This window comes from Mycteria americana, chromosome 4, assembly GCF_035582795.1.
Source record: "Mycteria americana isolate JAX WOST 10 ecotype Jacksonville Zoo and Gardens chromosome 4, USCA_MyAme_1.0, whole genome shotgun sequence".
Lineage (NCBI taxonomy): Eukaryota > Metazoa > Chordata > Aves > Ciconiiformes > Ciconiidae > Mycteria > Mycteria americana.
This window is the reverse complement of record NC_134368.1, coordinates 7,325,556-7,353,532: the sequence shown is the minus strand read 5'-3', so window position 1 is coordinate 7,353,532 and position 27,977 is coordinate 7,325,556. Positions and strand designations below refer to the sequence as shown.

The 27,977-nt window shown below is 39.9% G+C and overlaps 1 protein-coding gene across 2 annotated transcripts; it reads left to right on the top strand.

The window, feature by feature from the left end:
- Positions 1 to 2: 2 nt before the first annotated feature.
- Positions 3 to 27,977, top strand: RMND5A (required for meiotic nuclear division 5 homolog A). 2 transcript variants are annotated; one of them, XM_075499520.1, is made up of 10 exons: positions 3 to 385; positions 5,001 to 5,143; positions 12,249 to 12,383; positions 12,555 to 12,655; positions 17,885 to 18,051; positions 18,807 to 18,972; positions 21,702 to 21,804; positions 24,020 to 24,174; positions 25,538 to 25,624; positions 26,954 to 27,977. In XM_075499520.1, exons 1-9 carry the CDS (start codon positions 244 to 246, stop codon positions 25,599 to 25,601), a joined length of 1,176 nt encoding a protein of 391 aa, XP_075355635.1. In that variant the 5' UTR covers positions 3 to 243; the 3' UTR covers positions 25,602 to 25,624; positions 26,954 to 27,977. The 2 variants fall into 2 exon arrangements, with proteins under 2 accessions (XP_075355635.1, XP_075355634.1); XM_075499519.1 differs by lacking the exon at positions 26,954 to 27,977 and having other exon boundaries at positions 4 to 385; positions 25,538 to 26,897.

Here is a 27,977-nt window from a genome sequence, read left to right as displayed (position 1 = left end):
GCGCTGCCTGTGCCGAGCGTCGCCGAGGTCCCCGCCTGCCCGCGGCGCTGCCTGCGCACAACTGCCGCAGCCTGAGGAGACGGGGAAGTTGGCAGCGAGCGGCGCGCCGAGCTGGGCCGCGCCGGCGGGACGGTGCTGGCGGAGGGCGGCGAGGGTGGGGCGGGCAGGCAAGGGGGCCCGAGCAGAGAGGGGGGCCCGGCGGCGGCGGAGGAGGAGGAGGAGCGCGGCCCGGTGCCGGCCGCTATGGACCAGTGCGTGACGGTGGAGCGGGAGCTGGAGAAGGTGCTGCAGAAGTTCTCGGGCTACGGGCAGCTCTGCGAGCGCAGCCTGGAAGAGCTCATCCAGTACGCGGGCGGGCTGCGCCGGGAGATCCTCCAGACCGAGAGTACGTGGAGCCCCCCCCTTCCCCGTTCCCCTCCTATCCCTTCCCTGGGGAGACGGGGCCCGGCTCCTTCCTCCGGGGTTAAAAGGTCCGAAACTTTGGGCCTTTGTGGGCTGGGGGGCCCCTCCGGAGAGACCCCCCCCTCCAGCCTGGGGCTGAGCAGCGCTCCCCGCTCCCGGGGGGCTCCTGCCCCGCTTATGGCCGGCCCCCGGGAAGGTCTGTCTGCTGGGGCGGGCTGAGCTGGAGGCCTGCCCCCCTCACCCCCCTGGAGTCGGAGCTTTGTGTGCGTTTTTGACAGGGAAAAGTTAAAGGTAGGAACAGGTATCGGCCCTCCCGGGCCTCGCCTGCCTTCTGTGCGCTGCTGAAGGGGAGTGTTTGTTCCTGATCAGCAGGCATGGCGTGACCCTGGTCAGCGTGTCCATACCTCCTGCGCCTTTATGTTGAGTTACAATGGGGTTAGTCACCCCCAGGGGAAATAAACAGCAGGGCTGCCCTGTTTTCTTCCCCCCCCCCTCTTATTTCTTGTCTTTTTTTTTTCTTTTTCTCCTAAGTCACTAAGTTGTTTTCTTTTGATGTGGCTTGGAAGTGTTTAGGGCAAAGCCACTCTTTAGCAAGAAGTAAACACGGCCTCCGAAGTCTTGTCTGTGTTTTACAGCTGATGTTGAGCCCTTGCGCAGGCAGGCTGGATGGCCAAAGCGCGCTATAAACATGAGACATTTAAACCTTGCGAAATCCCCGAGATGGGGGTTATGCAGTGTTTGTTGATGGAGTGGGAGGGGACGGTGAGACAGCTGAAGTGATTTACCCAAGGCCATGCAGGAAGCGAATGATGGCTCAGGGATTAAAAATGGGAACTTGCAGGCTCCTGAGCCCAAACTTGAGAGCAAACTGTGCTATTTCACTGTTTTGCAGAATCGGCTTTTGTTTGGTTCAGAGAAAAATGTGTTTGCTGTAGTCCCGTACAAATACGGGTGCAAAGCTCACTTACAAGTGCGTATAATTCCAGGAACATAAACATGAGTGTATTAGAGCTGCTGTGTGTACACAGCATTTTCCGTAGAGAGCAAATGTGGAACTCTGGTTCTGAGGCACTTGTTTGGGATGAAATAACTTTTGGTCTTTTTGGTATTGTTTTGAACTCTGTTTCAACAAATGCATTTTGTACTGTTTGAAACGGTTTGGGCTTGTGCATTAAGGACAGTTGATAAAATGCATGTCTTCACAAACTGAGATGCTGACCTTGCCCGGAAAGCTGCGTGGCGTGACCCTTACGCTTGTATTGATCTTCATAGGACTCTGTGAGGCTGTAAAGATTTGTCTGTGAGAATCCTGTTGCAGGTCCAGAGCTTTTACTCTCTTCATAATAAAATTAAAAGGTTCCAGTGTGCAGTTCCTTCAGGGTCCTTGTTGGGTTTTCCATCGAAACTTGGATTAAGAATCTTTAGGACTGTCCTGTGAAGGCCCTGGACATGTTTTCAGCACTTACCCAATAAGTGGTGATGCTGTCCCAGCAGAGTGCATCCCAAATCGAACTTTCTTGCAGTAAGTACTCTAGAATGAAGCCAATATGTTGTTAGTGCACTCTCAAACATCTGGGGACTGTGTTCAGTTTTGGCATCTGAGGGTAAGCTGGCTTCATAGGAGGCAAAATTCTTATTTTTTCTTTAACATGTTATTTATAACTTTCTAATAAGAACAGGTATTTGCAGCTTTTATATACTGTATCCTGAGTATTTTTGAAAATTGATGGAAGTGGAAGCAGCCAGAGTTCCATATGTGGAGCTCTGTAATTCAGTGGTCTGAACTGCAGAAATATGCTTGCATATGTAATTTAAAAGGAGAAAAGGAAAAGAAAACCCTCACTGCTGAAGAAGAAATTAATGCTGTAGGACAAGATCTGAGAGCAAAGATCTATGAAAAGACCTTAAATAAGCAGTGGATGTAAAAAGGAAGTGGGTGGAGAAAAAGAAACTGTTAGAAGTTGCTTCAACCTCTAAACTGGTTTTCTTTTCCCCACTCATACAGTCTCTTAAAATTTCTTGAGCTGTTTTCATATTAAAGCCTAAGTACAGAACAGCCCTATGCTAAGGCCTGTGAATAGGAAGACAAAGTTTGGTTTTCTTCTCTCTTCCCATGATATATCTCACCTCCTGGAGTAGCCAAGGCTACTTGGATTGTGCGTTCCTGGATGGTATAAATGCATCTGGCTGAGTAAACTTGGCTTTGGACTCTACTCTGTGCCTAGTGTCTGCTCGCTAATGTATTTTTTTAAAAATTGTGACTGTGCGTACACAATACAGAGAGAAGCTGTTGGTCTGTAGTGTTCTGTGAACAGTGAATTACTGTTATGACTGTCTGCAGGCTTTCTTCTGCTGATTTATTAGAAGTAGCTCATAGTTTAATTAAAGGTGAAAGAGATGGGTACAGGGGGGAAATCTTTTCTCTTACGGCTCTGATGGCTTTTCCTGTGTAGACATTTTCATTGCTTTGCTGTAGTTGGTTTCTGCTACAATGTTAGGGGCCAGTAATTCACTTATTTGCTTGGGGTAAAAACAGTTACGGATGTGAGTTGTTTGGGTTTTAGCTTAATGGCTTGCAAAAAATGGCTATTAAGAGAGTGTATTTTAACCTCTCTGTTTATTGGAGTATGAGTATTTCCATTTTGCTTGTTGCGTAATCTTTGGCTGATCATTTTGTCTTGGCAAAAGTCATGAGAGAGTTATTTAAGAGCTTTCATGTGATTTTGTATGTCTATCATAAAAATTAAATAGCAACCAAGAAATAATGATTATTCTTGAAATAATTTTAGGAGGTGAACTTTATGTTGAGTGAAGCTTTCGTTTTTAATTTGGGGTGCACAGAGTCAAGTTAGCAAACATGCACTGAAGAGACAGTTTCAATCCTGTTACTCCTCACTCATTCACTAGGAAAAATAGAGAGCCCTATTAGGCATTTGCCTGGGAGGTGATCATTAGCTTCATGGGACTGGAGGGAGAAAAAAAAGTTAAAGCTTTTTTTATTTTCTTAAAAGCTATAGCTGTTACAAAAATGCTATTAAAGCTTCCTGAGCTGGGGCTTGTGGGGATGAACAGGAGCTATTTACTTTTCTAGAGATGAGCTAGTTTTAGTGTGTAACAACAGAAAGTTGTTTTTGCTGTTGACATCAGCAGCAGGGTTGAGAGTTAGGATGCATAAAGGAAGGTACCTAGAATAAGTGGCTGGTAAATTATTACCTAACCCCTATGATTACACCTTTTTTTTTCTGGATTTCCTTTGCTCTTTCTGAGGCATATTGTTAAAGGTACACCGTAAGAGTTAAGAGTTGTTTCTGTTGTTCTCGGGTTGCCGGTCCTGCAGCAGCAGCTGGATGCGCCTGTGTTTTGGTCTCCATGAAATACCAGAAACTGGACTCTAAAGTGCTGCTGAAACCAAAGGCGTGTTAAAATACAAAATGAGAAAGGAAGAAACTTTATGGAAAACGTGGTTGCTTTTAAAATCTTTCTTCTAAAGAGATATTTTTGGGCATTTTATTTTTTCACATGAAGGGTTTGGATTCGGAATGTTAGGGAAGCATTTCTGGGCTGCTCTCCCACTTAAATTAGCTTTCCCATGCAGTTGAAGGCTGCTAAGTTCGTGTCCTTAAAGGAAAAATTCTTTACGTAGAATGAACTTTGAGGAAGGAGACACCTTCAGAGGTAAGACTGGAAAAGAGATTCACCTTGTATTTTGAAATCAAAAGCTGGAAGAAAGGACTGGAGTAAAGCACAAAAAAATGTAATTTTTTTTCCAACTAAAGCTACTGAGTGATGTTTGAGTCGAGGCACGAAGGGTTAAACTGTTAAGTGTGGTGATGTGATCAGGGGCTTGTAAACCTTTGGTATTTATTATTTTGTTCACAGAATGCCTCATACAGTATTGCACCTGTTGGTTGGACGTGGGTTTAAAAATGTCACAGTTTCTAGAGTGTAGATCTTACAACGAGAAAGAGTGGATCTGATGTTCACAGTCAGGTCCTTTATGGGCTGTTTCTTGTCTGTCGAGGAGAATTCAAGACTGGTTGGCTGAAATGTTTAGAGCTGTTTCCACAAGTCAGGAAGCAAAAGTCTCATACAGCTCAAATGCAAAGAGGGTCTGATATAAGAGGGTAGTTTGTGAAGCAAGAATGAATTGGGCCCTCGTTAATCCAAATTTTGTTTGCATCTTGTCGAGGTTAAACATGACGTTCTGACGTCTCTTCGGGGAACCGTCTAAAGGAAAACTGATCCTGCAGTGGGTTCAGTAGCTTCCTATTATATCCTGTGAGATTTGTGGATTGGGGTGTTTGTTTGAGGTGTGTTTATTAATCTACTGTGACTGAGACGCATGAGATGGTTACATTAATTTTTTAAACTGTTGCACTTGTTCAGTATTGTTGCGCACCTGACTGGATTCCTAATTCCATGGGTGAGCTGTGTCCTGTACATCTTCATTTAAACTGATCTTGTTTTGCAAAGACTCTCTAGACTGTGTTTCTTTCTTTTAATACCATTTCTTGTCCTTATGTTGTTGCATATGTTGAGAGATTTAATGTTACTGTTTATTTGTAACTAAGTTAGTAATTTTCCTCTCTTTTGTCTAGATCAAGATGGAGACTTGTCGGGGACAATTTCACTCGTTATGACACAGTGTTGTAAAAGAATAAAAGACACTGTTCAAAAACTGGCCTCCGATCATAAAGACATTCACAGCAGCGTATCCCGGGTTGGAAAAGCCATTGATAAGGTATTGGTATTGTGGTTTGATTGTATTATCACGTATATTCTGTGATATGTACTCTGCTTTACAAAATTTGGATTTATACTACAATTAATTCAATCTTCCTGTCAGCTGCAGAAACATAGGCTTGGGGCAGAGGCAAGACAATGGGGTGTATAGTACTTGCTTTCAGAACTCATTGTATACAGAATATTTCTTTTGGGGCAGCTCAAATCTCTTAATTTCTGAGAGAACATGCCTTATAGATATCACTAAACTTAGTAATAGTATGTGTTATATCAGTTTAGCAAAACGTTTGCTGCAATATTGGTCTCAATAAGAAATCCTGTATTTTTTATATATAATTTGTAGTTAATTTTTAGTAGCAAATGATTTGGAAGTGGCCTTCTGTTCTAGAAGGCAGCTTAAAAGCAATTTTTTTTAAGAAAGACATTTTGTACATATTTCAGGTGTGGTTTTGGTTCTTAGGGCTTAATTTGTTAACACACAGTGTTCTTAATGCGAGCAGAGTGGATTAAACTCTTTGTAATATCTGTGTCTATGCCATAACAAATAACAAGGTAGTGCAACTTATCTTTGATGCTTCTTTGAGACACTCTTATATGAATTCCAGGTTCAAGAATAACTGGGATCTGAATATATTTTTGTAGGTAGATATTATTAACAGTTCTTTGAAATGGTACTAAAACTTGTTGTTTTTGTGGTAAGTGATGCTTTATGTATAATTTCAGGTCATGCTCTTCTCACTCTGCGTGTTCTTTCATATAAAGTAGTTCTGTAGGCAAGGAGTATTGTATTTGCCTTTTTGGACATTCTTGTGTGGTATTTTCATATCAGAACATGCTTATGTTGATAGGGTCTTAACATTTGGTTTGAGGTGCACTTTATAATCTTACTAAGGAAGGCACTAGTAAATTAGTCTCTTCATCTGGACAAAGACATTTGCAGCATTACAGAGTACTCATTCATCCTTTGGGAATCTCATCTAAACTTTTGTTAGTAATGAATATCTGTTAAAGCATAATTTAACAGTAGTGCAATGAAGGGACAAAGTACATAACACTGCATTATTGTCAGAATGTCTGTGCAACTGTTACATTTTTCCTTATATCTATGGTTGACCATCATGGAGAGCTCAGACTTTGTACTAATAGCTTTAATCCAAGCGTCACCGTTATCCAAAGCTTAAGGACGCATCTGTCTCTAATCCTTGCTGGTGTATCTAAACCAATTAACTAGAGTAAAATTCCATCCTTATTACTGGCTTGAAGCCTGAAATAAATCTATGTAATCTTTTCCCAAGTTTGAAATTTTCCTATTCTGCTTTAGCAAGTGGACCTTGTACAAATAAGCTTTAAAGTTTTGCTATACCTTTTTCATTTAAGTACTGAGATAGAGCAGCCCTAGGTCATGTATAGAGGGTGTGAATATTCAGTAGAAATTGGTGATAATATTTCTTAGAAGCCAAAGAAAACAACACTTGAGAGCTTAATAAAGCTTAGACGTGAGTCTAATCCCCAAATTGCTGTTTCAGTTGTCAAGTGCATAGTTTTTCCAGTGTTGTTTCTGTTCCTGCTGTTTTAAGTTTACCTACTGTTTTTATTTGAAAAAGGATAGCTGTAAATAAAAGCATTTTATTAAATATCAAGTGTGTGGTTTTGTGAAATAGTAGAAAGGGTACCAATAATGTGCTCTGTGCCTGTTGAGTGTCAGAAGGGCTGTTTCAGTGAGGTGTGCAAAAATGAGCTCAACTTGCTGTATTCAGCGTGTTCATTTCTCTGGCTTTTCAGTCTTGCTTAGTGTCTGTGGTGTTTACATCAAAAGACTAGAAGCAGTGGGAACTGCATGAGTCCCCAGTTCTGCTTGAAATGAAGGACGTGTTTTTTATGAAGTTCAGAGCATCAGTTAGGATTGTCTCCTTAAATATGAACTTTGTTGGCCTTTTTTTTTAATGCAAGTAGTTTGAATTTTATTAGTTTTCCCTGACTGTAGTATCTTAAGGGAGCTACTTTAAAATGTACCCTGAAGTCTTGGCCTCTTTGTCAGATGAAAACGTGTAATGTTTAAATCCAGGTGGAATTTAATGCTTCCCTGGACAGTGACATTTGAAGGAAGTTTTCTGTACATACTTAATGTGATTTCCCTATGCTGCTGGAAAATATGCTTGAAACCTGCCAGCGAAGTCTGTGTTGGCATCTGAGTCCCATAACCTATTGAAATTGCCCTCCCCCCCGTTCCTTCCCCATAATATACTTAAGCTTAAACCAGTAGAAGTAATTAAGTGTAATTCACATAGTGAATTGATTCTCAACACATTCTGGGCAAAATACTACTGCTTCCTAAATAAAATGCTCGTTAGAATTTAAAGAAGCACAGCCCTTGCCTTGATTTGTGATATTTGAGTTTTGCTTCTGTCACATGTAAATCCTCATTCCAGCATTTTTCCTCATTTATTTTATAGATGGATTAACATCTCTAGAACACTGCTTATAGTGTTCCTAGCTGTATGCGCTCAGGCACAGATAAATGTAACTCATTATTTTATTGCCTGATTTGAGATTGGGAAACATGCTAATATTGGTACCAATTTTGTGTGATGCATCCAAATGACAGCTGTTGTTACATGTAGAATCAACAAACTTCCTACTTAACAAGCTTGAAAGAACTTGCTGAATTATCAGCTCATGGCGAATTTCAGGTTAAACTTCTGTTTTCCAGTGTTGAGGCAGGGTTATACCTATATGTAAAGTTTAGTCTGGCTGGTTTTTAAGTTAGTGTAATCATTGCTTATGAACTTGGATGGGACCTAGATGTGTCTGCCTGCAGAGTTCACTCTGAAAACAGAAGCTTCTAAGCATTTGAAAAATGAAGTTAAAATTTGGCATCAAATATGAACCATGCCAAAGTCTGAAATGCCAAAACTTGGTGCGTTGCTTTTTAGTTAGTTAGTTACCAGTTCCTGGAAAGTTTATCTAATAAGCTAGACCTTTTTTCATAGTAGTTCTACATGGATTACATGCTTCTGATCCGTGAAGGGTTACCCATTCTTCCAAAGAGCATTTTCTTTGGAAGGAAATGTTTGCATCCAGTTTTTCCTTTGTTGTGCTAGAATTTGTTCTGCTTCCAGAACTCATCATGTCACTGTTATTCAGCAAGTTGTTATCAGGTAGCTCACTCATCAGTCTCCCTGTAAATCAATCACTCTTCTGGAATGATTTGAATTCATCTCAAAGCATGTTTGATGGGGCTAGTGAATGTTTTCCCTCTAGCGGCAATCTGTCTGAATAGTGGTTAAATGCCTTCATTCAGGAAAGTAAGTGGTGTAAATGGGAGCTCCTTCCATTTTTTTATCTATGAATTTTAAGCCTGTTTTTAAAGGACCAACATTTTAATCCAACCTTTGTTTTGGGAAGGTAAACTTTTACCTAAGTTAGTGTTTGTTTCATGTAAAAATTTGTATACAAACAAAAAAACCCTTACTGAACATCATTTAATTATGTTGCTGTGAAGAATATGGCTAGATAAATACAGAGTCTTTGCAAGTCAAGCTTTATCTTATTAGCCAACAAACTGAACAGACAAGGTAAACAAATGTATTTTATTTGTATTTTGGGTCAGAATTCAGAAGAAGGGAGGAACGCACAAAGTAATCTCAACTGAGAAACCGAGGAATAAAACTGTCCTTAATCATCATCCTTCTTCATATCATGTTGTTACTAATAACTTGGAAGGTTGTATGTTGGTTAAAGTGGTCCATCTTGTGTGTGTGCGTGCGTCTTGAAGTCCTCACATTTCAGCAACTATCGGTAATGTACTTTACATTGTATCATTGGTGTATTTAGCACATAATATTCTACTTTTTAGCCCTAGGCTTACTAGTTAGGCTCTTAAAAAAAGGCTTGTTTCTCAGGAATATTAACTGACACTCTTCTGAGCTTAAAACCTGAAAAGCATAAAATAACCTTTCTGGAGTTTGTAACTTATGGAATTTATTTCAACTTTTGAAATCTTATTAAACCCCACATGCTATCAGTTAGCATACTGTTAGCATTTAGAAAACAAAACTGAGATGTGTAGTCACCAGCCTGTCATGCATGCATGACAGTTATGAAATATGTAAGCCAAAGGCAAGCAGTAATTTGTTCTGACATGTGACAGTCACTCACTGTAATATGCACAGTCAGTTCTTGAAGCTCCTCAGGACCCACTGGAGGCAGAGCTGTAGAATCCCACATATAATAAATACCTCAGAAATTGTTTAAAAAAAAAAAAAAAAAGACATTATTGAAATGAGAACCTGGTCAAGACTGGGTTGATTGGAGAATGGATGAGGGGGAGAAAAAAAAGCGCGATCCTTCGGTTGTATGATGTGACTTGAATCTACAGAACATCTAGGTTAATATTGTTAGCATCTTTTATAGAATTTAACAAAAACCTAATTTAGGATGGGGTTTTGAAAAGGTTCTCAAGGCTTATAGGTTTGTTTCAGAACAAAATGTGGATTTTGTGAATGAACTGAGTTAAGTGACTCTACCACCCCTGCCCCCACGCAATGAGAAGGATGTCACGATGTTTAAGGCATAGGTCCAGCTCTAATGGTTGGTAACTGCCCGGAAAAATACAGTTTCTTCTTACGGGATTATACATTCAGTAGGACTTGAAATTGCATGAAAAATAATCTTAGTCGATTATTTTTAGATTACTGATGATTCCCATCCCCCCACCCAAAACCCCTAAGTACCAAGAGCAAGCTTGTGTGTTCTTGCCTCTGGTATTTCTCTAATGCGTTGTTGGTGGATTGATGTTACCTGCGGTGTTTGGACAGAGATACCAGGATCAGCAGTGGTGGTGAACCTTAAAGGGTTGCCACAAATAAGAACAGTATTATTTAGTCTTCAAGATGCTTAAACTTTTTCAAGATACAGCTTAAAGATGAGCAGTATGACAAGGAACTTACAGGTTAAGACACTCAAGTGAAAATATTGTTAAATGTGAGGCTTGAATCAATGGCAATAATTTAAATGCTCATCTTACTGCACCATCTCTGAAAGATGGAAGAGACTATTTGCTAGCCTAAGGTTAATGTTTTACTGAAAGTTTGCTAAGAGACCTGAAGGGGGTGGTGGTTTTGAAGCCACATGTGCGGGGATGAGAAGGCTGCCCCCTTCTCATGATGACACAGAGCAGCATCAAAGGAGATGTGGAGGTGGCCGATGAAGGAAATTAGTAAGTGGTGAATAAAAGGAAGACGCAGTGTGAAGCTGAGCTGTGGAGAGTACTGGAAGGAGAATGAGAAACTTTGCAGATTTATGCTACTGTGCTGCCTTTAACTTCCCCCTTGCATTTAAGAGGTGGACATGCTCGCTGTTGGTAAGGCTGCCTCTGAAGGGCTGATCCCCTCTGTATGGGAGATGCCACCGCGCATCTGTCTTTACTATAGTTAATCACTGCATGCCACTCCGGTCCTCTCCAGCCAGCCTATAAAAGCAGCAGTTTCAGTCTTGGAGGCTGACATCTGAATTGTGGTTAGGTATTTGATACCTCCTAAGGAAAAAGCAGTGAGGCATAACTGTGCAAGAGAGACTTGTGCAAGGTAAAAGTGACCCCTTGGTCTGAAAGTTTGAAACTGCCATGATGTTCTCTACTTTTTTTAATTTAAGAATCTCCTTCCAACTCAATTTTAACTTCTGAAACAGGTTAATAGTAGGCTCCTGAATGCTTTTGGCAGCGTCGCTCTGCAAATGTCTGTTGCCTGGTGTGTGTTTTGACAAAGCAATGTATGACTCCCTGGGTTCCTGCTGCAGGTCCCTGGGATACAAAGTGCTGATCTAATGTAAACCCATGTCACCTGCTCAGATTTGTTCTGAAGTTGGTCATCCAGCTTTGAGCTGGCAAACCTTACAGCAGGTCAGGTATGGGCTAACCTGCCACTCCAGCATTGTGCTGGCTGATGGGGAACCGATAATACGTGGTTGACAGATAGCTCGTACCAACTCTGTGTTGTTTGCTCTGCCTGCTTTGACGGAGGTGTGCGTTTGTGCTAGGTAGGTGTTTCCATATTGTGCAGGACTGTTGATTGTCACAGAGCTGTAGCTGAAGCACTGCTATTTTCACCAAACTGATTTCTGAATTTCCTTCCTGGAAGAGAGCCGTAGTTACCAGGCCATCAGGTCAGGCAGCAAGCAATGCACTGACTTCTAGACTGTTTCTTTTGCAAGAGGTTTGTTTTAGGTAGTGGGTGAGGATTTTTATTCAAATTAACCTGCCTGTCCCAATCATAAAACGTGTTAGCAGTTAAAATCCTGTTTTATATCTTGGATAAGAATAAACATTGCTCTCCTGCTGCCAAGAGGCACAGTGCCAAGCAGTGCCAAGTGTCACTAAAGAGTCACCGTGACAATATTTTTATTTATTCCTGGAATATGTCCATAGGCCACTGGCCTAAAAATACACGGCAGTATGATCATCGGGGTTAGATCTGTAAAAGATCTCTCAGATCTTCAAAGCTGATGCTGTTGCTGGGATGTTGAGGTCTTCAGAGGTTTGAATGTCTTTGCCATTTGGGGGTGGGGAGAAGTGACATTTTGTTTTTTCAGCATTGCCTACCTTCCCAGCTATGTAAAAAATTCTTGAGTTTAAGCTTTTACTTCTAATTTGGTGTGCTGTAGTGACAGTGATGCATTGATAATGCTATTTTGATTCTAGTGTAGGCAATTTTGTTTTCTGTTCTCTATGCATTTTCAGTTTTTACATATGGAAAAAACCTTTTCTGCAGATACTTCCTTCAAAAACGCATCGTGGTCTGGAAAACCCTTTATTAGTTAACTGGATTTCTGATTTGCTAGCTAGACTTGTAATTTGTCAGTGTAATTCCTTGTAGTGGATAATATTCAGACTTGAAACAAGCAAGCCAAAGGACTACTACTTCTGTACACAGGAGATAATGAAGCAGCTGACAGATATATTTCACTTTGAACAGGAGGTAATTGAGGGCCAGCTGGGTAATAGGCAGAAAGCATCAGGGTGGAGACATAGGTGTCCTGCATAATTGAAGAAAAATTACATGGGGCGATTTGTTCCAGCCTATTAACTGTTAATTTGTACGTTTCAGAATTTTGACTCCGACATCAGCAGCGTGGGGATAGATGGGTGCTGGCAGGCTGACAGCCAGCGAATCCTCAACGAGGTGATGGTGGAGCACTTCTTCAGGCAGGGGATGTTGGATGTAGCCGAGGAACTTTGTCAGGTAACAATAAGTGTGGATGTTGAATGTTATCGCCCATGGAAAATTATGTTTTGGATTTGCATCCTTATTTGAATGTTAAAGTTCCAGATGAATATTTAAACTGTCAGAAAAACAGCAGCCTAATCCCATGTTTTCTTATGCTTCAACTAAAAACTGCCTTTGTTTTTTCAGGAATCTGGTCTATCAATAGATCAAAGTCAAAAAGAACCGTTTGTGGAGTTGAATCGAATATTGGAAGCATTAAAAGTTAGAGTTCTGAGACCTGCGTTAGAGTGAGTCTACTAGTTTTTTTCTCCCCCCTTTTTTTTTTTTTGAATGCTTTTAAGAAATCCTTAGTTTTTCACTTCAAATATTGTCTTTAGTATATTTTGATGTGTGTCCATTTGTCTTTTGAGAGGTCTAGTTACTGAGTGAACCCCTACCTTCTCCTTTTGTCCCCTCTGTGTCCCTCCCCATGGGCAGTACTTAACTAAGGGTCTTTTTCTTAGATTAAGGATTAACTTGAATCGTTTGTGATGCTGATTTCAGGTTTTGGGAAGAAACATCACTTAGAGTAACAGTTGTCTGCCATGATGGTATTTAGCCTTATAGTGAATCATTAGTGAACCTTATTTTAAAAGGTTCAATTATGAAGGATACCAGGACTTATTAAAGGTGTTGGGTATCACCAAGTCTTTTCAGCTTCACCGAGCCCTTGGGGTGAGCAGAACTTGGCTCAGGATGAAAGTTCTGCCTTTTCCTCAAGTCACTCTCCCTTTCCAGATAAGGGACCACAGGGTGGGAAGAGGGGGTGAAAGGATAGGTGTGTACTTTGCAGGCTGTGGCTGCCAGGTAGGTGCTGATTAACGCTGGGTTAGAGGTGTGTCCCTTTCCTCAGCAGGAAACACCTCTGCGGAAGGTGAGCTGGGAGCCTGGACTGAGAGTGAGATCTGTTAGTGAGATTTCTTCTGAACAAAACAATTCTGTTCATAGAAGTCAGCGGGTAATGCTGAATGCTCAGATGAAAACAAAGTCTGGGAATATCTGAGGTCTATCAATCAACCCTAGACCAGGATGTTTTCTTGACCTTGGTAGACTTTACAACCATTAGACATGTAAGCTGGTGCTAAAAGTGACAGTGAAGAGGGAAATGTAATGAAATGTCTCATGGGCTACTGTTTTGCTTTCCAGTAGTGGATATGTAACTGTGCTGTACCATTTCAGAACAGCTTTTATTTTAAAAACAAGAAAACCCCAAACAAACCCTCAACCTATGTTTCTGCGGTTTATTTTGTTGTATTTTTTTGGGGTTTTTGTGGTGTTGGTGTTTTTAGGTTGTGACAGCTTTGGTAAGCTTAGGTTGGTCTCAAAAGTAAGTAAAAAAAAAAAAATAGCTTTGAAGTGACCTTTTAAAAGTAGAAACAATGAAACAAAGCAAATTAAAAATTTCTGTTGCATTCCAGAGTATAATTCATACATTTAAAATACCTTTTTTGCATTATTCAGTTAAATACATTTTCATATCAACGACCGTTTTCTTTTCCCTTTAACGTGATCCAACATGGGTACGTCAATTTGCAGGTCATTGGCATCTAAACTAAATGCAGGGATGCTCTGATATTCAAACCATGGTGTTCAGAAACTAAATCTTGGATTTATGCCTCTGGGTCATGCAAAGTTTCACCTAAACAGTTGGTCTTTGAATATAGTTACACAGGTGGAAAGCTCAGGTGGCTTATTGCTATTGAATTGGCTAATTGAAGGGAATCAACACTGAAGTGCCTGGTGTTACAACTGAAACAGGATTTACTGTCAGGTACAGCAAGTATTTCTTGTAGTTCAAATAGTAACATAGCTGTTGTGAAGGATACTCTGCGAGGAACAGTAGCTTGCTGTTGTGTCCATCCACTTGAAGTCACTAAATTCATTTTAGCTCCAGTTTGCTAGGCCTTATGCCTTACTCATTGCTACTTAAGTCGTATCTTGTAATTCCTGCAATGTGTTAAATATTTTTCAAACAAAGGAGAAGGCATGGTCCTTCTTCAAAGGAACTCTTATTCCGAAGACAGCTGAATGAAGAGAGAATAGGGTGTATTGTCAGCACAGTTTGTATGCTGGTCTCCCTCCCCCACCCTGCCTCATTTCTGTTCATAATGTTTATTCTGTTTAAACTCTTCAGTACAAAAGCTATCTGCTTCTCTTTGCCTGCTGCTGGGCACAGAGGGTCCTTGTTTATAGTGATGCTTATGTAAAAAACATGGTTGTCAGTGAGGACGATCAAAATGTGAGAAAACTATACAGTTTAGGAGGTAACTGATGTCTTAAATGCCTGGTTATTCCACAGAACTGCTGATGCTAGTGAATGTATTTCCCATATTATTTCCCAGCAGACGTGGGTGTTCAGGAGGAGGGATGGAAACTGCTCCTGGAGGCAGAGCCTCTATGTGAGAGGAGCTTGGAGGGGTGGCATTGTGCTCTTTGGGCAAAATGCTAATAAATGGCTAAAATTGGCATCAGTAAATACAGCTTCAGGGGTGCATAAAAGCAGTCCCAAATTGGCCTGTTCTAGGGCTAGGCTGCTGACAGTGGTGTTGAAGCAGAAAGCGAGTGTTACACAAGGAGAATTAATTAGAGTATCATGAACCAGGAAGGGGAGTATAGCAGGGTTTACCCATGCAAAATTGCAGAAGGTTGGGATGAAAACAATAACCAGTCTCTCTGGCTCTGCCAGTGCTCTGTAGTTGGTGCTCGGCTTAACTCAGTGTTGGAAACGAAGCAAACACGCGTTGGTTCCTGGTCACTGCCATGGAAAGGGAATTGTCAGATTAAGGACTTTTCAAAAAGGCTTTTGAAGCCCTGCTGTGGTGATAGAGAGAACTTAGTATTTGTATCTGATTTAAAAAAAAAAAAAAAGACCATAATTGTAGTTTTCTCAGATTTTCTTACTAATACAAATTCCAACACTTACAAGTACTACACTTCAGAATTAAATTTAGTACGACTGGCCATAACATTCTTCTTTTTTTGTGGGGTGTGCAACTTGACTTTGTAGATGCCCGGTCTGGCCCTGCACCGTAAGCCCTGTCATCTCTGTACCTCCACAGGATCCCATTAATTTCCAGTGACTTTTTGCATTGTAATTTGGTGATGGGGGAGGGAAATCCATAGGTTCTTTCTGGGTAGATTCTGGCCCTTCTGAGCCCAGGTGGGTCTGCATGTGAAGGTCTGGTGGGAATGACTTGCAGGATCAAAACTTTTTACTGTAATCTCCTGGGGAAGAGATACTGTCTTCTCTTATGTCTGTGAAGCAGCAAGGCGGCCAGGTCCTGGTATTTCCTGGGACCTTTGGGGTATGGTTTAAACTTAATTTAATCTTTGTTAAACTGAATTTCACAAAGTCTAACTAAATCCCATGTGGGATCTAGAAGAGAGCTCTGTGTACCTGTGGTTTGAATAGTATACTGTCAACTTTAAAAAATTCAGATGGATTTGAGTCTCAGAAGTGAAAACACTCTGAAAATATCATTTTGAGAGGAGGTAGGAAGACAGGTGTTGTGATTACTAATGATTTTGGACCATGGTAGAGAGTATGTGGGTTGAATGTTTTTAAACCTCACTTGCTGTTTTTTTGTCTTTCCATTAGAAATAGGAACAGCACATCCTAGACCAAACACCTCAGGCCTTGCTTCTGTGGCTGCTTTCTTCTGATACAAATCTGTGCTGCCACTCAAAGAGCTAAAAATGGAAAGCCTGCCTAAAAGCTAATTTGGAAAAATAGACTCAATCTCAGCAAGATGAAGTACTGTGTCATGTGGTTGCGAATATTGGCAGGGAGATGATGGAGGCTCTTTTGATGCCTCCCTTTTGATGCATTACAGATTAATATCTCATTGATGGGACTGTGGCCTGATACTAGTCTTACTGTTTATTGATAATAGTTTTTGTCTTTCAGCTGCTTATTGGTCTATCGTTGTTAACTTCAGGCTTTTGTTTTCTTAGTCGGGAGTGAGCTTTATTCCCACTATACCTGGCTTAAGCTGTGGACACTGATCACAAAACTTCAACCAACCAAACAAAAAAAAACCAACAAAAAAACCCCCCAAAACCCACAACCCCCCTCCCCACCAAACCAAAAACCAATCAAAAAAACCAGCCCATGGTTAGTCACCCTCCTGGTGGAGATTACAGTGTTGACAGTCTTCTGAGGCTGCTTATCTGAAACTGCTTGAAATTAGGGACAGTAGAGGTTGTTCTTAGTTCAAAGGCTACAGTTTTCACTGTTTCCTACTGAAAGGTTACTGATGTCATTACAAAGCCTTGCCAGTAAAGTCAGACTCCTGACACTTTCACCACAACAAATTGAAAGTAGATACTTGTTCATTAACACTACATCTTAATGCAGAAGGCTAACTTGCATCAGAGGCTTTACCAGTACTGTAAGAATGCTTAATTTTCTTATTTTAATATTGGTTGAAAAGAACAGAAGCCTCTCATACCCCTTCTTTTTAAGGAACAGGGACTACCTCACTTCCTTGCTGAAAAGTTAAAAGCTCTTTGCTTAATGGGGCCCCCACAGTGAAAATAGTATAACTAATTAACACTAATGAGAAACAGATGTACTGAAGAACATTGAAACTTGAAGTTCTTGAGAGATTGGATTGATTTAGGCCTCACTAAATTGAATTAAGAAAAAAAAATACAAAAAAAGAGAGGGATGGATAAAATCTAAATAATAAAGTAACTTTTTATGAAGTGCTTTAAAAATTCCCGTTTATTTTAATTGTGCATGTTATAGGAATTCTTTCACGTTATTTGGGAGCCAAACATTAGTGTTGTCATGGTGAATGAGACCCAGAAAATGCGAAATATTTTTATTGCCCAAGTTGAAAATAACACAGAAAGCAAAGTTTAAGCAGGATAAAGTACAACCTAAATGATTCTATGATATTTAAACTGATTTCCCTTCCCCCTATCCCCCATTGTAAGGTCTTGATAATGTCTATCTTTGAAGCCCCCATAGATGTACTTCCCCTCTCCAAGGCAACATACACACGCATATAAACATAGTGGCTTAGAGAAAATGTTTGGGGAATGAGGAAATTAGAAAATATGTTCTTGAAAGGCTTGGTCAAACTTCTTCAACATGCAGCTGAAGACTATCTTCAATTGTTAAGATTCAGTGATAGAGTGGTATTAATCAAAATACAGTAGATTTTAGCTGTTTCTACCTTATATTGTGCCTAATTCAGTCTTGCCTTCCTGCCAGTGAGTGGTGAATTTTGCAGAGGTTAACCTGTGCAGCAGCGCCAGAAGTACCATCATTCACGTGTTGTGTGCCCCGTGTAGCTCTGTTACTTGTAAAGAGTCTTGCCACTTTCTGTGCTCCGTATAAACTCATAGAAGTTCAGGGAACAGTCATATTCTCCTTGAAATAGGTGTTTGATAATTGTAATAATTTTATATGGTGTAGGCTGACAATTACTCTTGTGTCGTGTCCCATTGTACCTCCTCGTTTCTTCTAGGTGGGCGGTATCCAACAGAGAAATGCTTATGGCACAGAATAGTTCGTTGGAATTTAAACTACACAGATTATATTTCATTAGTTTATTGATGGGTGGAACAGCAAATCAAAGAGAAGCACTTCAGTATGCGAAAAACTTCCAGCCGTTCGCCCTAAATCATCAGAAAGGTAAGTTTTCGGTCACATTAAGGGGATTTAAAGCATTTGGATGTGGCACCTTGTAGTAAAATATAAATCATGTTCCAAATGTGTTTTACTCTATTATTTTCGTTTTGTTAGAGGCTTCTTATTTTTGTATTTAACATGTATAACCTGAATCCTTACAGTTTGAATTAACTCTTTTTTTTTTTTTTTTTTTTTAAAGAGGGCACAAAATTATATTTTAATATGTCTGCACACTTGCTTAAATTTAAGGTTTTTGACTCTTTAAATAATATGTAGATTACATCTAGAATAGGCCTGCTGCCAGGGTAAAGTGTTAAAAACGCACAGAAATGTTCTTGGAATAGTCATCTGCTATTTTCTGCTGCGTGGGGTAATACAAAGAGAAATGAAACTTTTGAAAAATGGGGAGTATGTGAGTTAAGTGAACTGTCTCACACTGAATCCAGTAAAGCCTAATTTTTAGGGTACTGTGTATGTCACAGAAAGCTTACAAAAAAGGTAAACCTCTTTGAAGCAAATTAATAGGCAGCATGCCATGCTTGTAGAAGGACAGATGACCCCCTAGTCTATCCATAGTGGACTGGTGCTCTTGTAGCTGTAGACTTCTGTTCTGTGAAGGCTGTAATTGCGTTTTGTAGAGGTGAGGATGTGTATTACTGATTTGTTGTATCTGCCTGTTCCCCGTGTGAAAGCTAAAACTGTAGACACTAGCTTTTATTTGTAGTATAAAATAACTAACTGTTCCTGGTGTCTCACAGATATTCAGGTTTTGATGGGCAGCCTGGTATATCTGCGGCAAGGTATAGAGAACTCTCCGTACGTTCATCTATTAGATGCAAACCAGTGGGCGGACATCTGTGACATCTTTACAAGAGATGCCTGTGCTCTTCTGGGTCTCTCAGTTGAATCACCTCTCAGTGTTAGGTATGCTGGTTTTCACTTGCTTTTAAGACCAGGTACATAGTGTTTTGGTTTCTATTTCTTATTGAGGACAAAAGAAATGGCTTTTGAGAAGTAGTCTTATCTAGCTTGTATTAAATAAAGAGTATGGTTACAATTAGCTCTAACAAGATTTGCAGAGATTAGAAATCAGAGGTTCCCGTGTGCTGTGCTTTGTCCTGCACCTTTGCAGCTCAAGAGGAAGCATTCATGGATGGAATTTGGCTTCTGTAGTTTAGACATCAGTCTGAAAGATGAGGGTGGCAATCAGCCATCATTCCTACAGAAAATGTGTGAAAACTGTCCCTGCTGTTTAACTGCAAAAAACCCAAAACTCCGGCCATGATTCTGTCAGCACTTGATGATCTTGGTTTTTAATCCACACATTACTTTACCTGTCTTGTCCTTAGAAGAATGCTTAAGAGTTATGTTGTGATTTCAGCTGCTAGAATTTCCAAATGATTTGCTGGACCTCATTTGCAAAGAAGAAGGAGGCGCTTTCAAGCTCAGTAGCTAATCTGACAAAATGCAAATCTGTAGGAGGCTGTTGGAAATGTGAAGAGAAACCAACCTAATCTCCTTCTAGCTTCTCTGAAGATAAAACAGATTAGCTGCTATTTAGCCTTTGGATTCCAGTTTCCTAATAGACTTGCCCAATGTTCTCATTTTCATTTCAGACATTAAATAGAAAATTATAAATTATATATACCTTTCTGGGCTAGATTTGGTACTTAGCAGAAGCTTCACTACCTCTTTTTTTTTAATTTGTTTTGGCTTTTTTTTTTACTGTTTACATGTTACTATTATTAGAGGTCTGTGATTAGTTTAGAACTCTTAAAATTGTCAAGCCTTCTGCTTCTCCTGTTTGCACCTCTTGTCACAAGATACAACAGAAGCAACAAAGGGAGCACTTTCAGATTAATTGTCTTTCTACAATAAAAGCTACAAATTTCAGTTTGAGGGTTTTATAGATTTCTAAAACTTCTATCTCTGGTTTTTAGTTTTCCTCTTTTTCCTGTTTTAGTCAAATTAACAGCAGTCCTTTGCATTTTAATTGCTCATGCACTGATGCCATAATATGGTTTTCAGCGCAAATGGCCAAGAGATTTTTGGTGAAGTGGAAAATCCCTGTTATCGATGTTTGGACTGGTTGGACGCTTTCTTTGCGCCTGGTGTGAAATCAATTGCACTGAAATGCATTTACTGTATAGGTGGTATCGATACTCTTGTCATAAACAAGACTGTCCTAAAGTGGTGTGATCTTTGAGTGCTGCAAATCCTGTAGAAATTAAACCAGCTTGAAGTTAAATCCCTGCTATAAAATATATTGCTTTCTAGAACATGGGTAGCAGTCCTTTTTTTTTTTTTTTTTTAAGGCTGATTGGTTTCTCCAGTGTGTATCTAATCCTGTACAGGCCTTGTGGTCTGAGTTACTGCGTGGAGTCAGTGGGAGAACTCTTGCTGTACAAAGGAGGTCATCAGGGTCTTGAAGGACTACAGGACACCATTTGAATTCACTATTTACTTGAGGAGTTATAATCTTAAAGGGGTCTTCCAGAGATGTTTTCATACAGAACCATTAAAGCACTAATGCTTTTATTTCTACAGATACTATTTGTCTAAACTTTCCACAGGGCTAACACAAGTTACACTCAGGGCTGAAATAACCAAAATGCAAAGTGTAAGGATTAAAATGGCCAGTCGGAGGTGAGGGATATGATGTGTGTGTTGGTTTTTTTTTTTTTTTTTTTTAAAGCTTAGGCAAGAGATCCATACATTTCAGGCACATCCCTCCCAAGTAAACTAGCCAGAATGTTCCTGCAGAAACATAAAAACAAGTATCTGGAAGGGCAGAGTGGAAAGGAAGGTTGTGACTTCTGTAGACAATAAAACTTGCACAAATAGTAAAATAATCTGCCAGAGAAACAGAGCAGGCTGATACCAAGGTCAAATCCTGTTTGTGTTGCTCCTGATTTCCAGGCCTATAGTACTGTCATTAGACTTAAATCCATCAAAACATCTGTTAATTTGTGGAAACTCAGTGTCATACTTTCTTTTGTAACATAGTGAAATATTTCAAAATAATGTGGTAAGTTCTGTTAATGGGTAACTGTCAGAGCAGGCTGAACGGTTGGGACACTGACTTTGGTTAGTTGTATACTGCCATTCTTGTTACAGGCTGTGGTTTCCTTCCTTCACTTGCCTTCCGATGTGTTTTTTTTGTTTTTTCTACATTTGTTTTCTTGATTTAAGGTGAAGGTGGAAAGACATGTTTCTTTACATGGTAATTACATATAATTAAAGGATTATGGGTTGTGTGTACGTGTGGGTTACGCGGAAACTCTTAGGCTGCATGTACTCTTCCATAGTTGAGAGCAACTACCTATATAAGCTAACATGATGTCTTCCTCCTGTACAGCTGAAAATTGAAGGAGGTGGTATAGAAAATCAATTCATTATAAGACTCAGAGCAGGGATTAACTGTTGTTTTCGGTCCAGAATGTAGTACATGAGGGCCCTAGCCTGAGATGCAGGGTAACTAATAACCTGCCCCAAAATTCTTGCTTGTCATACTTGAAGGGAGCTTAGAAGTACAGACAGTAACGAAATGAAGTAGTACAACACTCTTGTGTCCCAGTGAACCTTTAAAGTAGAAATATGAAAAATACGGGTTTCCTAACAGCACTGTATGTTAACATTTCCTTTTTCTGCAGTTTTTCAGCAGGTTGTGTAGCATTACCAGCTCTAATTAATATCAAGGCAGTTATTGAACAAAGGCAGTGCACAGGTGTTTGGAACCAGAAGGATGAACTACCGGTGAGTTGATGCTAAGCTATCGCAGGGCAGACTTCTAATGTTGAATGCTGTTTTCAGGTTTCTTCTGTGCGGAATATTAAGGGATGTTACACACGGCCACCACCTCCAGCAGCTCCTGGGCTTGGGACTTCCCGAGGTCTCTGTACAGTAGGGTCTCGTCCCAGGCCGATGGATGTGGCTTCTGGTTTCCTGTTTGTAGGTTCAACCAGTAGTGAAGCTGAGCATGAATCGCAGACACCCACCCACGCGCACACACAAAGGACACCGATACGACCGGCTACGCAGGCTGCCACAGGCAAGGCACTGCCTTCAACAGCACCCACATACAGGACTTGCATAAAACATAAGTATAGACAGCCAAGACCCTTTCCTTCTCTTTGGCTGGTAAAGATTAAAATTGACTGGTGAAAGCACACACGCACCACTCTAGATTCACAAGCGAACGCATGTTCGCAGACCCTCAAATACTGGCGTGGCCCTTGTGGCCACTTTTATACCCCTTTCTGGCCGTTCCTCCCCAGTCCCCTTCCCCTACACATTCCTCCTGCAGTTTGTATAGTTCTGCTAACCCCCTCTCCTCCAAGACCCTCAGGTTTGCATTCGTATCTGTTGCAAAGACCAGGTTTGGTTGCAGTTTCTTGATGACCTATCAATTAGTGTGACTGACAAGGTTGTTTCTTGTTATTGTCTCCGTTACACTTGTCCGTCAGGTTTATATTTCTCTGTTTTATTTGTTGCTCCCCCATTTACTTGTTATCCCCTGTTGCATTCAAAAAGGTCTTTGATCAAATGACCGTAACAAAACAGATGCTCTCACCTTCCACTTAGCCTTACACTGAATGCATGAGATGTTTCTATATAACTGGAAAAGAAATGCATCCCACTGAGAAACATTAACTTCCCCTAGCTATGCTTGAGCTCTGTCCATGAGCTGCTTTGCACTAACTCTTTATCAGGCAGATGGGAGATGAAAGAATTAGTGCTACATCTGGGGACACAAGAACTGAATTGGGATCCAGTGCATTATGCTTTCAGCACAACTCGTTTGTATCAGTTGAAATGAAGTCCAGTTGTTATGAAACCCCAGTTTCCCTTTATAGCTCTTACCAGGTGTGTGCAGCTCTCCAGTGGCCCGCTCCTGATTTGGAAAGAAAACCTATTTTGTGCTAACTGGGCAGGAACTGAGTTAGCCTCTTTGATTGTAGCTGTAAGAGATTCATTTATAGTGTAAGTATGTGTGCTGAGTTTCTCCCAGCTGTTTTCTGTAACACTGAGAGCATAACCTCAAAGTGTGACAGATTCATGCCCTGCCATCCAGACAGGAATGATTAGCTAGGGAGCATCTGGGAAAAGATTGCTGTCGGATGCAGATCAGTTAATAGTATTTATATGCCTCCTTGCATATTCTAAACTTAAGGGTCTCTAGTGTTTACTGGTAAGGCAGAATGGGGATGGGAAGTCTTATTTTCATTGTGCAAAGACAGAGATTAAGTAGTGTGAAAAGGTTATATTGTCAGATTTTGTTGAAGGTTAAACTTGTCAGAACCGAGGACTGGTCAGAGCCAGGAGCTTCAGGTACGGAAGCTGTGATTTTTTTATAGTTCTCAATCGATTCCTGAAGTCACAGACCCATTCTTCTCTGTGAGATGTCACTTTCTGAAATTATTTGGTCCTGATGGCAAGAGCTGTGCTGTACCAGTGTCGTCTTTGTTGATACTGAAAATAAATGATTCTGATACACTTCATTATTGACATGACCTGTAGGTGTTGGGAGAGTCTTTCAAGAAGCTGTAGAACATTAACATAATCAATCAATCCAAGGATTTTTCTCTTTTCTCTCCCCCCCCCCCCCCCCCCCCCTTAAATGAGATCTATCATCTAAACCACTTTGGAAATCACTGCCTAGGAAATACAGAAAGTCTTGCTGGGTCATCAGCTCAGTTTTCCTGCCAGGGCATAGATCTGCACTAAAATATGCACTTGTCCTTTGGCAGAATACTCTGCTTTGTTGGGGATGGGAAGAAGCAACATAAATCACCACTTTAAGATCACAATTAAGTATTTTTGGCTGGGAAATTGTCAGGCATCCACACAATGGATTTTGCTGTCTTCACAGCTGAATTGTGAAATCAGTTAAGTAAGGGCCATGACCTAAAAGGGATAATTGTCTGGAAACATATTTTCCCAAGAGAAATTATGTTAATTTCTTTCACAGATTGAAGTGGACCTCGGTAAAAAGTGCTGGTATCATTCAATATTTGCCTGTCCCATTCTTCGTCAGCAAACAACAGATAATAATCCACCTATGAAATTAGTCTGTGGTCATATTATATCAAGGGATGCTTTGAATAAAATGTTTAATGGCAGCAAGTAAGTACCATTCTTTTATTTCAAGCAACATATAGACAAGGACAAATCTTAAGAATAGAATACTGTGTTTTGGGAAAACTGAGTTCATAATTACATAGTTGGTGGAAGTTTGTTAATCTTAGAGAATGACTTAGAAACCAGATAAGCTGGGTTGACGTGCTGGAGAAAAGCGTAATAAACCCTCTGATGTAGAAAGTGAGATTACATGAAGGAATGCAATGAACAGAGTAATTTTCCAAGTTGTAAGTACCGTTGTGTTGTCTTAAATTCAAAATGGAGGCTTTACACACACAGTTTTTTGTTGGGAGCAAGGTTAGTAATGCATGAAACATCCCTTAAAAATAAAATCAAAACTCTGGGGAAATACAGCTTAGTAATTGAGTAGGTAGTTGAATTATCGCTGTGGAAATACTCCTCCTTAGATACCAGTGGGGTGCCTACAGGCTTTTGGAAAGGAGGAAGTGGGAGGGAGAGAGCTATACAGATTTTCTTGAGGAAGAACCAGTGGTAATTTGGATTGAATATATGCAGCTTCTGTGGAGGCTGTCAGCTTAATTTAGAGCCATAAGTTGTTTTGCGAGATCCAGTGTGAAAATAAGTGATGCTATAAATGAAAATGTTGAGTGATGTTTGCGTTCTTTGCCCTGCTAGAAAAGCCTAAAGGTATTCCTTCATGGGTGACTTTAGCCATTTTAAGCTAGTAAACTTGCTGCTACACTATTCCTCGAGTCATTCATTTGTGATGCTTTCATTGATCAGCTTTAGTGACAGCACAGCTCTGGCAATATTAACTCGGGGAGGATCAAAGGCCCAAACTTAGAGATGGGGAAAAATGGATCAATGCTAGAAGAAATACTGTAAGCAGGTGGAATTGTATCAGTGGAAAGCTCAGCAGGGAGGCCAGGCTGACCTCTTTAGTCATAGCCTGCAGGAGCTGATCTAAGTGGGTTGTAAAATCACAGCATTTTGCAAACCAGAGAGTAAAAAGCACTGGATGCTGAGGAAGTCAAAGTGAAAGCTACCAGCCTATTTAAAATGACTAAAATGCAAAAAACTAATCTAGAAGTAGAAATAATAGATTAATCATGAAGAGTAATTTCTTGGTGTTTAGTAATTCGGGGTGTGTGGGTGAAAGGTGAGAAAGAATATAGAAGAAAAAGCGTGACAAGGTCTCTCTCAGCTAAAGGTGACTTTTAATGGAGCCAAGTAAAGCATTATGGGTTAAGAGTACATTGTTTCATGCTACAGGGGAAAAAGAGGAGGGAATATCACTGCAAGCTCGATACCTTTGTAACGGATGAAAAAGCTTAATGCTCAGTTGTCACATGTTGCCGCGATTCTAACACGTTGCTTTTGTCCCCAGATTAAAATGCCCCTATTGTCCGATGGAACAGAGCCCTGGAGATGCCAAACAGATATTTTTCTGAAGAAAAGTTTCATTATGCAGTTTGTAAGTGACACTCTGGATTTCAGGTGCATTTCAGGAGAATTAAAACACACTTGTTCCATTTTATGCAGCAGACTGAGGACTCCTATGTTTGTATAAGCTAATGCTACAGAAACTTTGCCAACATTTAGTATATACATACCAAGTGGAAATGCTACAGAAATATTATTACCATAGGGCTTTACTATACTCTTGGTCTTCATACCTGATCAAGTTACTACACCAGCAGTTGTCATTCAATGCAGGTTTTTGTACTTAATTATATGGTGACTTTTTAAAAGCAGAACTTGATCACCCTCATTTGTTTAATATTCTTCCTGCTATTATTCTATCATTCTATTGATAACTGTCACCTTAGAGAATGTTTGTGGAAAAAGTTTTATTTCCTGTAATGTGTACATAATTAAAGGTAAATACTTCAGAAAAAAAAGTTTGATAAATTGAATAGTGGTTATAAAACTAATTTGTATTTTTTTCGCTGAAAAAGCTGTGATATATTCTGAGTTTTTCTTTCAAACATTTTTTCAACTTTTACATAGAATTCAAAGTAAATGTGCATATATATAAAGTATATAAAATATATAGCCCCAAGGGGCTACCTGTTAAAATCCATCACTAATTTATAAGGGTGATGTGTGGCTAAATTACTACTGGAGCAGAGAGGGAATAGGAAATCCTGTTCCTTTTGGTTTCACAATCGAGAAGTGTTTGTGTAAGAGAACATTCAATAAATTCTGAAGTGGAAATGCTTTTAGTCGATGACATTTGCTCTCTGGCCTTTGTAGTCATGTTCTTTGAACTTTGTATTCAGGATTAGGCTATAAATGTCATGTTGCTGTATAGTTTAATAGTCATTATAGTGTGCTATTTATAAACAGTTATCAAAACCAAATAAATTGTAGAAGTATTCATTGTTAAATGGGGGAAAAGCATGTTCTGATGCAATCTACTGATCACAACTCTGCACTTGGCAGAACTGGGCCCTACATCATATATTAGGAGGTAGCAAGTTTTCTGTAGCTTGAGAACACTTTGCTTCTAGCCTTGTTTTTGTAGTAGACTATTACTGCCATTGCCACTTTTTCTGCTAAATTTGTCATATTGTTGAATAGGTAAATTTGTACTCATAAACAAGATGTAGATCATGGCAGTTAAATCTTTTCTAGTGTGCATATATTTGTATTTATTGCACTGTCCTATAGTAGGGCAAGCAGCCATAAGGCATGCGAAGCTACATGTAAAATTATATTTCTGTATTGTGTAGTTAAAAAACAAACAAACAAACCCCAAGCTTATATGGTTGAATACTGACACACTGGTTGAATGCACTAGCACAATGCACTACAGAGAAGACCGTCTTTGAGAAATCTACACCTTTGAATTTGTATGTCACCTGACTTGAGAGACTGCGTTGGACTCTATCGGATCGGTGACAATGGACATCCCTAAAGAGACATTAAGAGGAGCAAGTCAAGGCACACAAATTTTAAACTTTAAATGTGTTTGATACATGTGAAAAATACAGGTGTGTGATTTTTCTGCAAAACTTAAATTGTATTCACACTGAGTTCAAAACAGCCGCGTTACCAAGTGGTAAAATCAACAATAAACGGGTGAGGATATTATTTTCCATGTAGGTTTCCTAGTCTTGCTGAAATTCCTTTTAATCTTTTCTTCTGAGTGGAATTGCTTAATGCTTTGCATTTATATGAAATGGCATATGAAGTATTTAAAAAAAAACAATAATAACAAAACCCCCCAAAACCACCCTGAAGTGCAATTGCTGCATCTCTCTCTGTTACACTGATGGTATTTTGACATTGGTGTGAACAGCAGTTCGTGTTGGTAGTGCCTCTAATGCAATTGCTTAGAGTACAAAATGGCAGTTATTAAATGGCAATAGGGTACAAATTCAACTTAGAATGTTTTTAATACAAAGTGGTCCTGTTTTCCCTTTCAAATAGTGCATATTATAGATCCATAGTTAATTCAAAAATTCAGCTGTTTTAACCAGATAATTGCAATTCTTTTCCTTAGCTGTCTGTATGTTTACTTAAAAATAATTGCTTGCAGTTTTGAAGCTCCACCGACAGATGATGCTAGCAGTTTAATATAGAATGCTTACGTGCTTACAGTAATGGGATATTGTGCTGGGCGTTTGTGGAACACGTCTGCATTTTGGTTGTTACAGCTATCCAGTTTGCCCTTTGAGGTGATGCAAGTTGTCTTCTACTACTGCCTGATACGCTTCTGGTAATTAGAGAAAGTGCTTGCACAGGGAAAAGTGAATAATACTCCGAGGTTTTCATAATTAAATATAGTTAGGACCTGATATGCATACATTTTCTCTTAACAG

What these genes read in the sequence shown, in the direction of transcription:
- RMND5A (XM_075499520.1), top strand. Translation starts at nt 244, where the DNA reads ATGGACCAGTGCGTGACGGTGGAGCGGGAGCTGGAGAAGGTGCTGCAG. An exon ending in CGCCCTAAATCATCAGAAAG is followed by an intron (nt 18,052 to 18,806) that starts GTAAGTTTTCGG and finishes GGTGTCTCACAG; the next exon opens with ATATTCAGGTTTTGATGGGC. An exon ending in AAAATGTTTAATGGCAGCAA is followed by an intron (nt 24,175 to 25,537) that starts GTAAGTACCATT and finishes TTTTGTCCCCAG; the next exon opens with ATTAAAATGCCCCTATTGTC.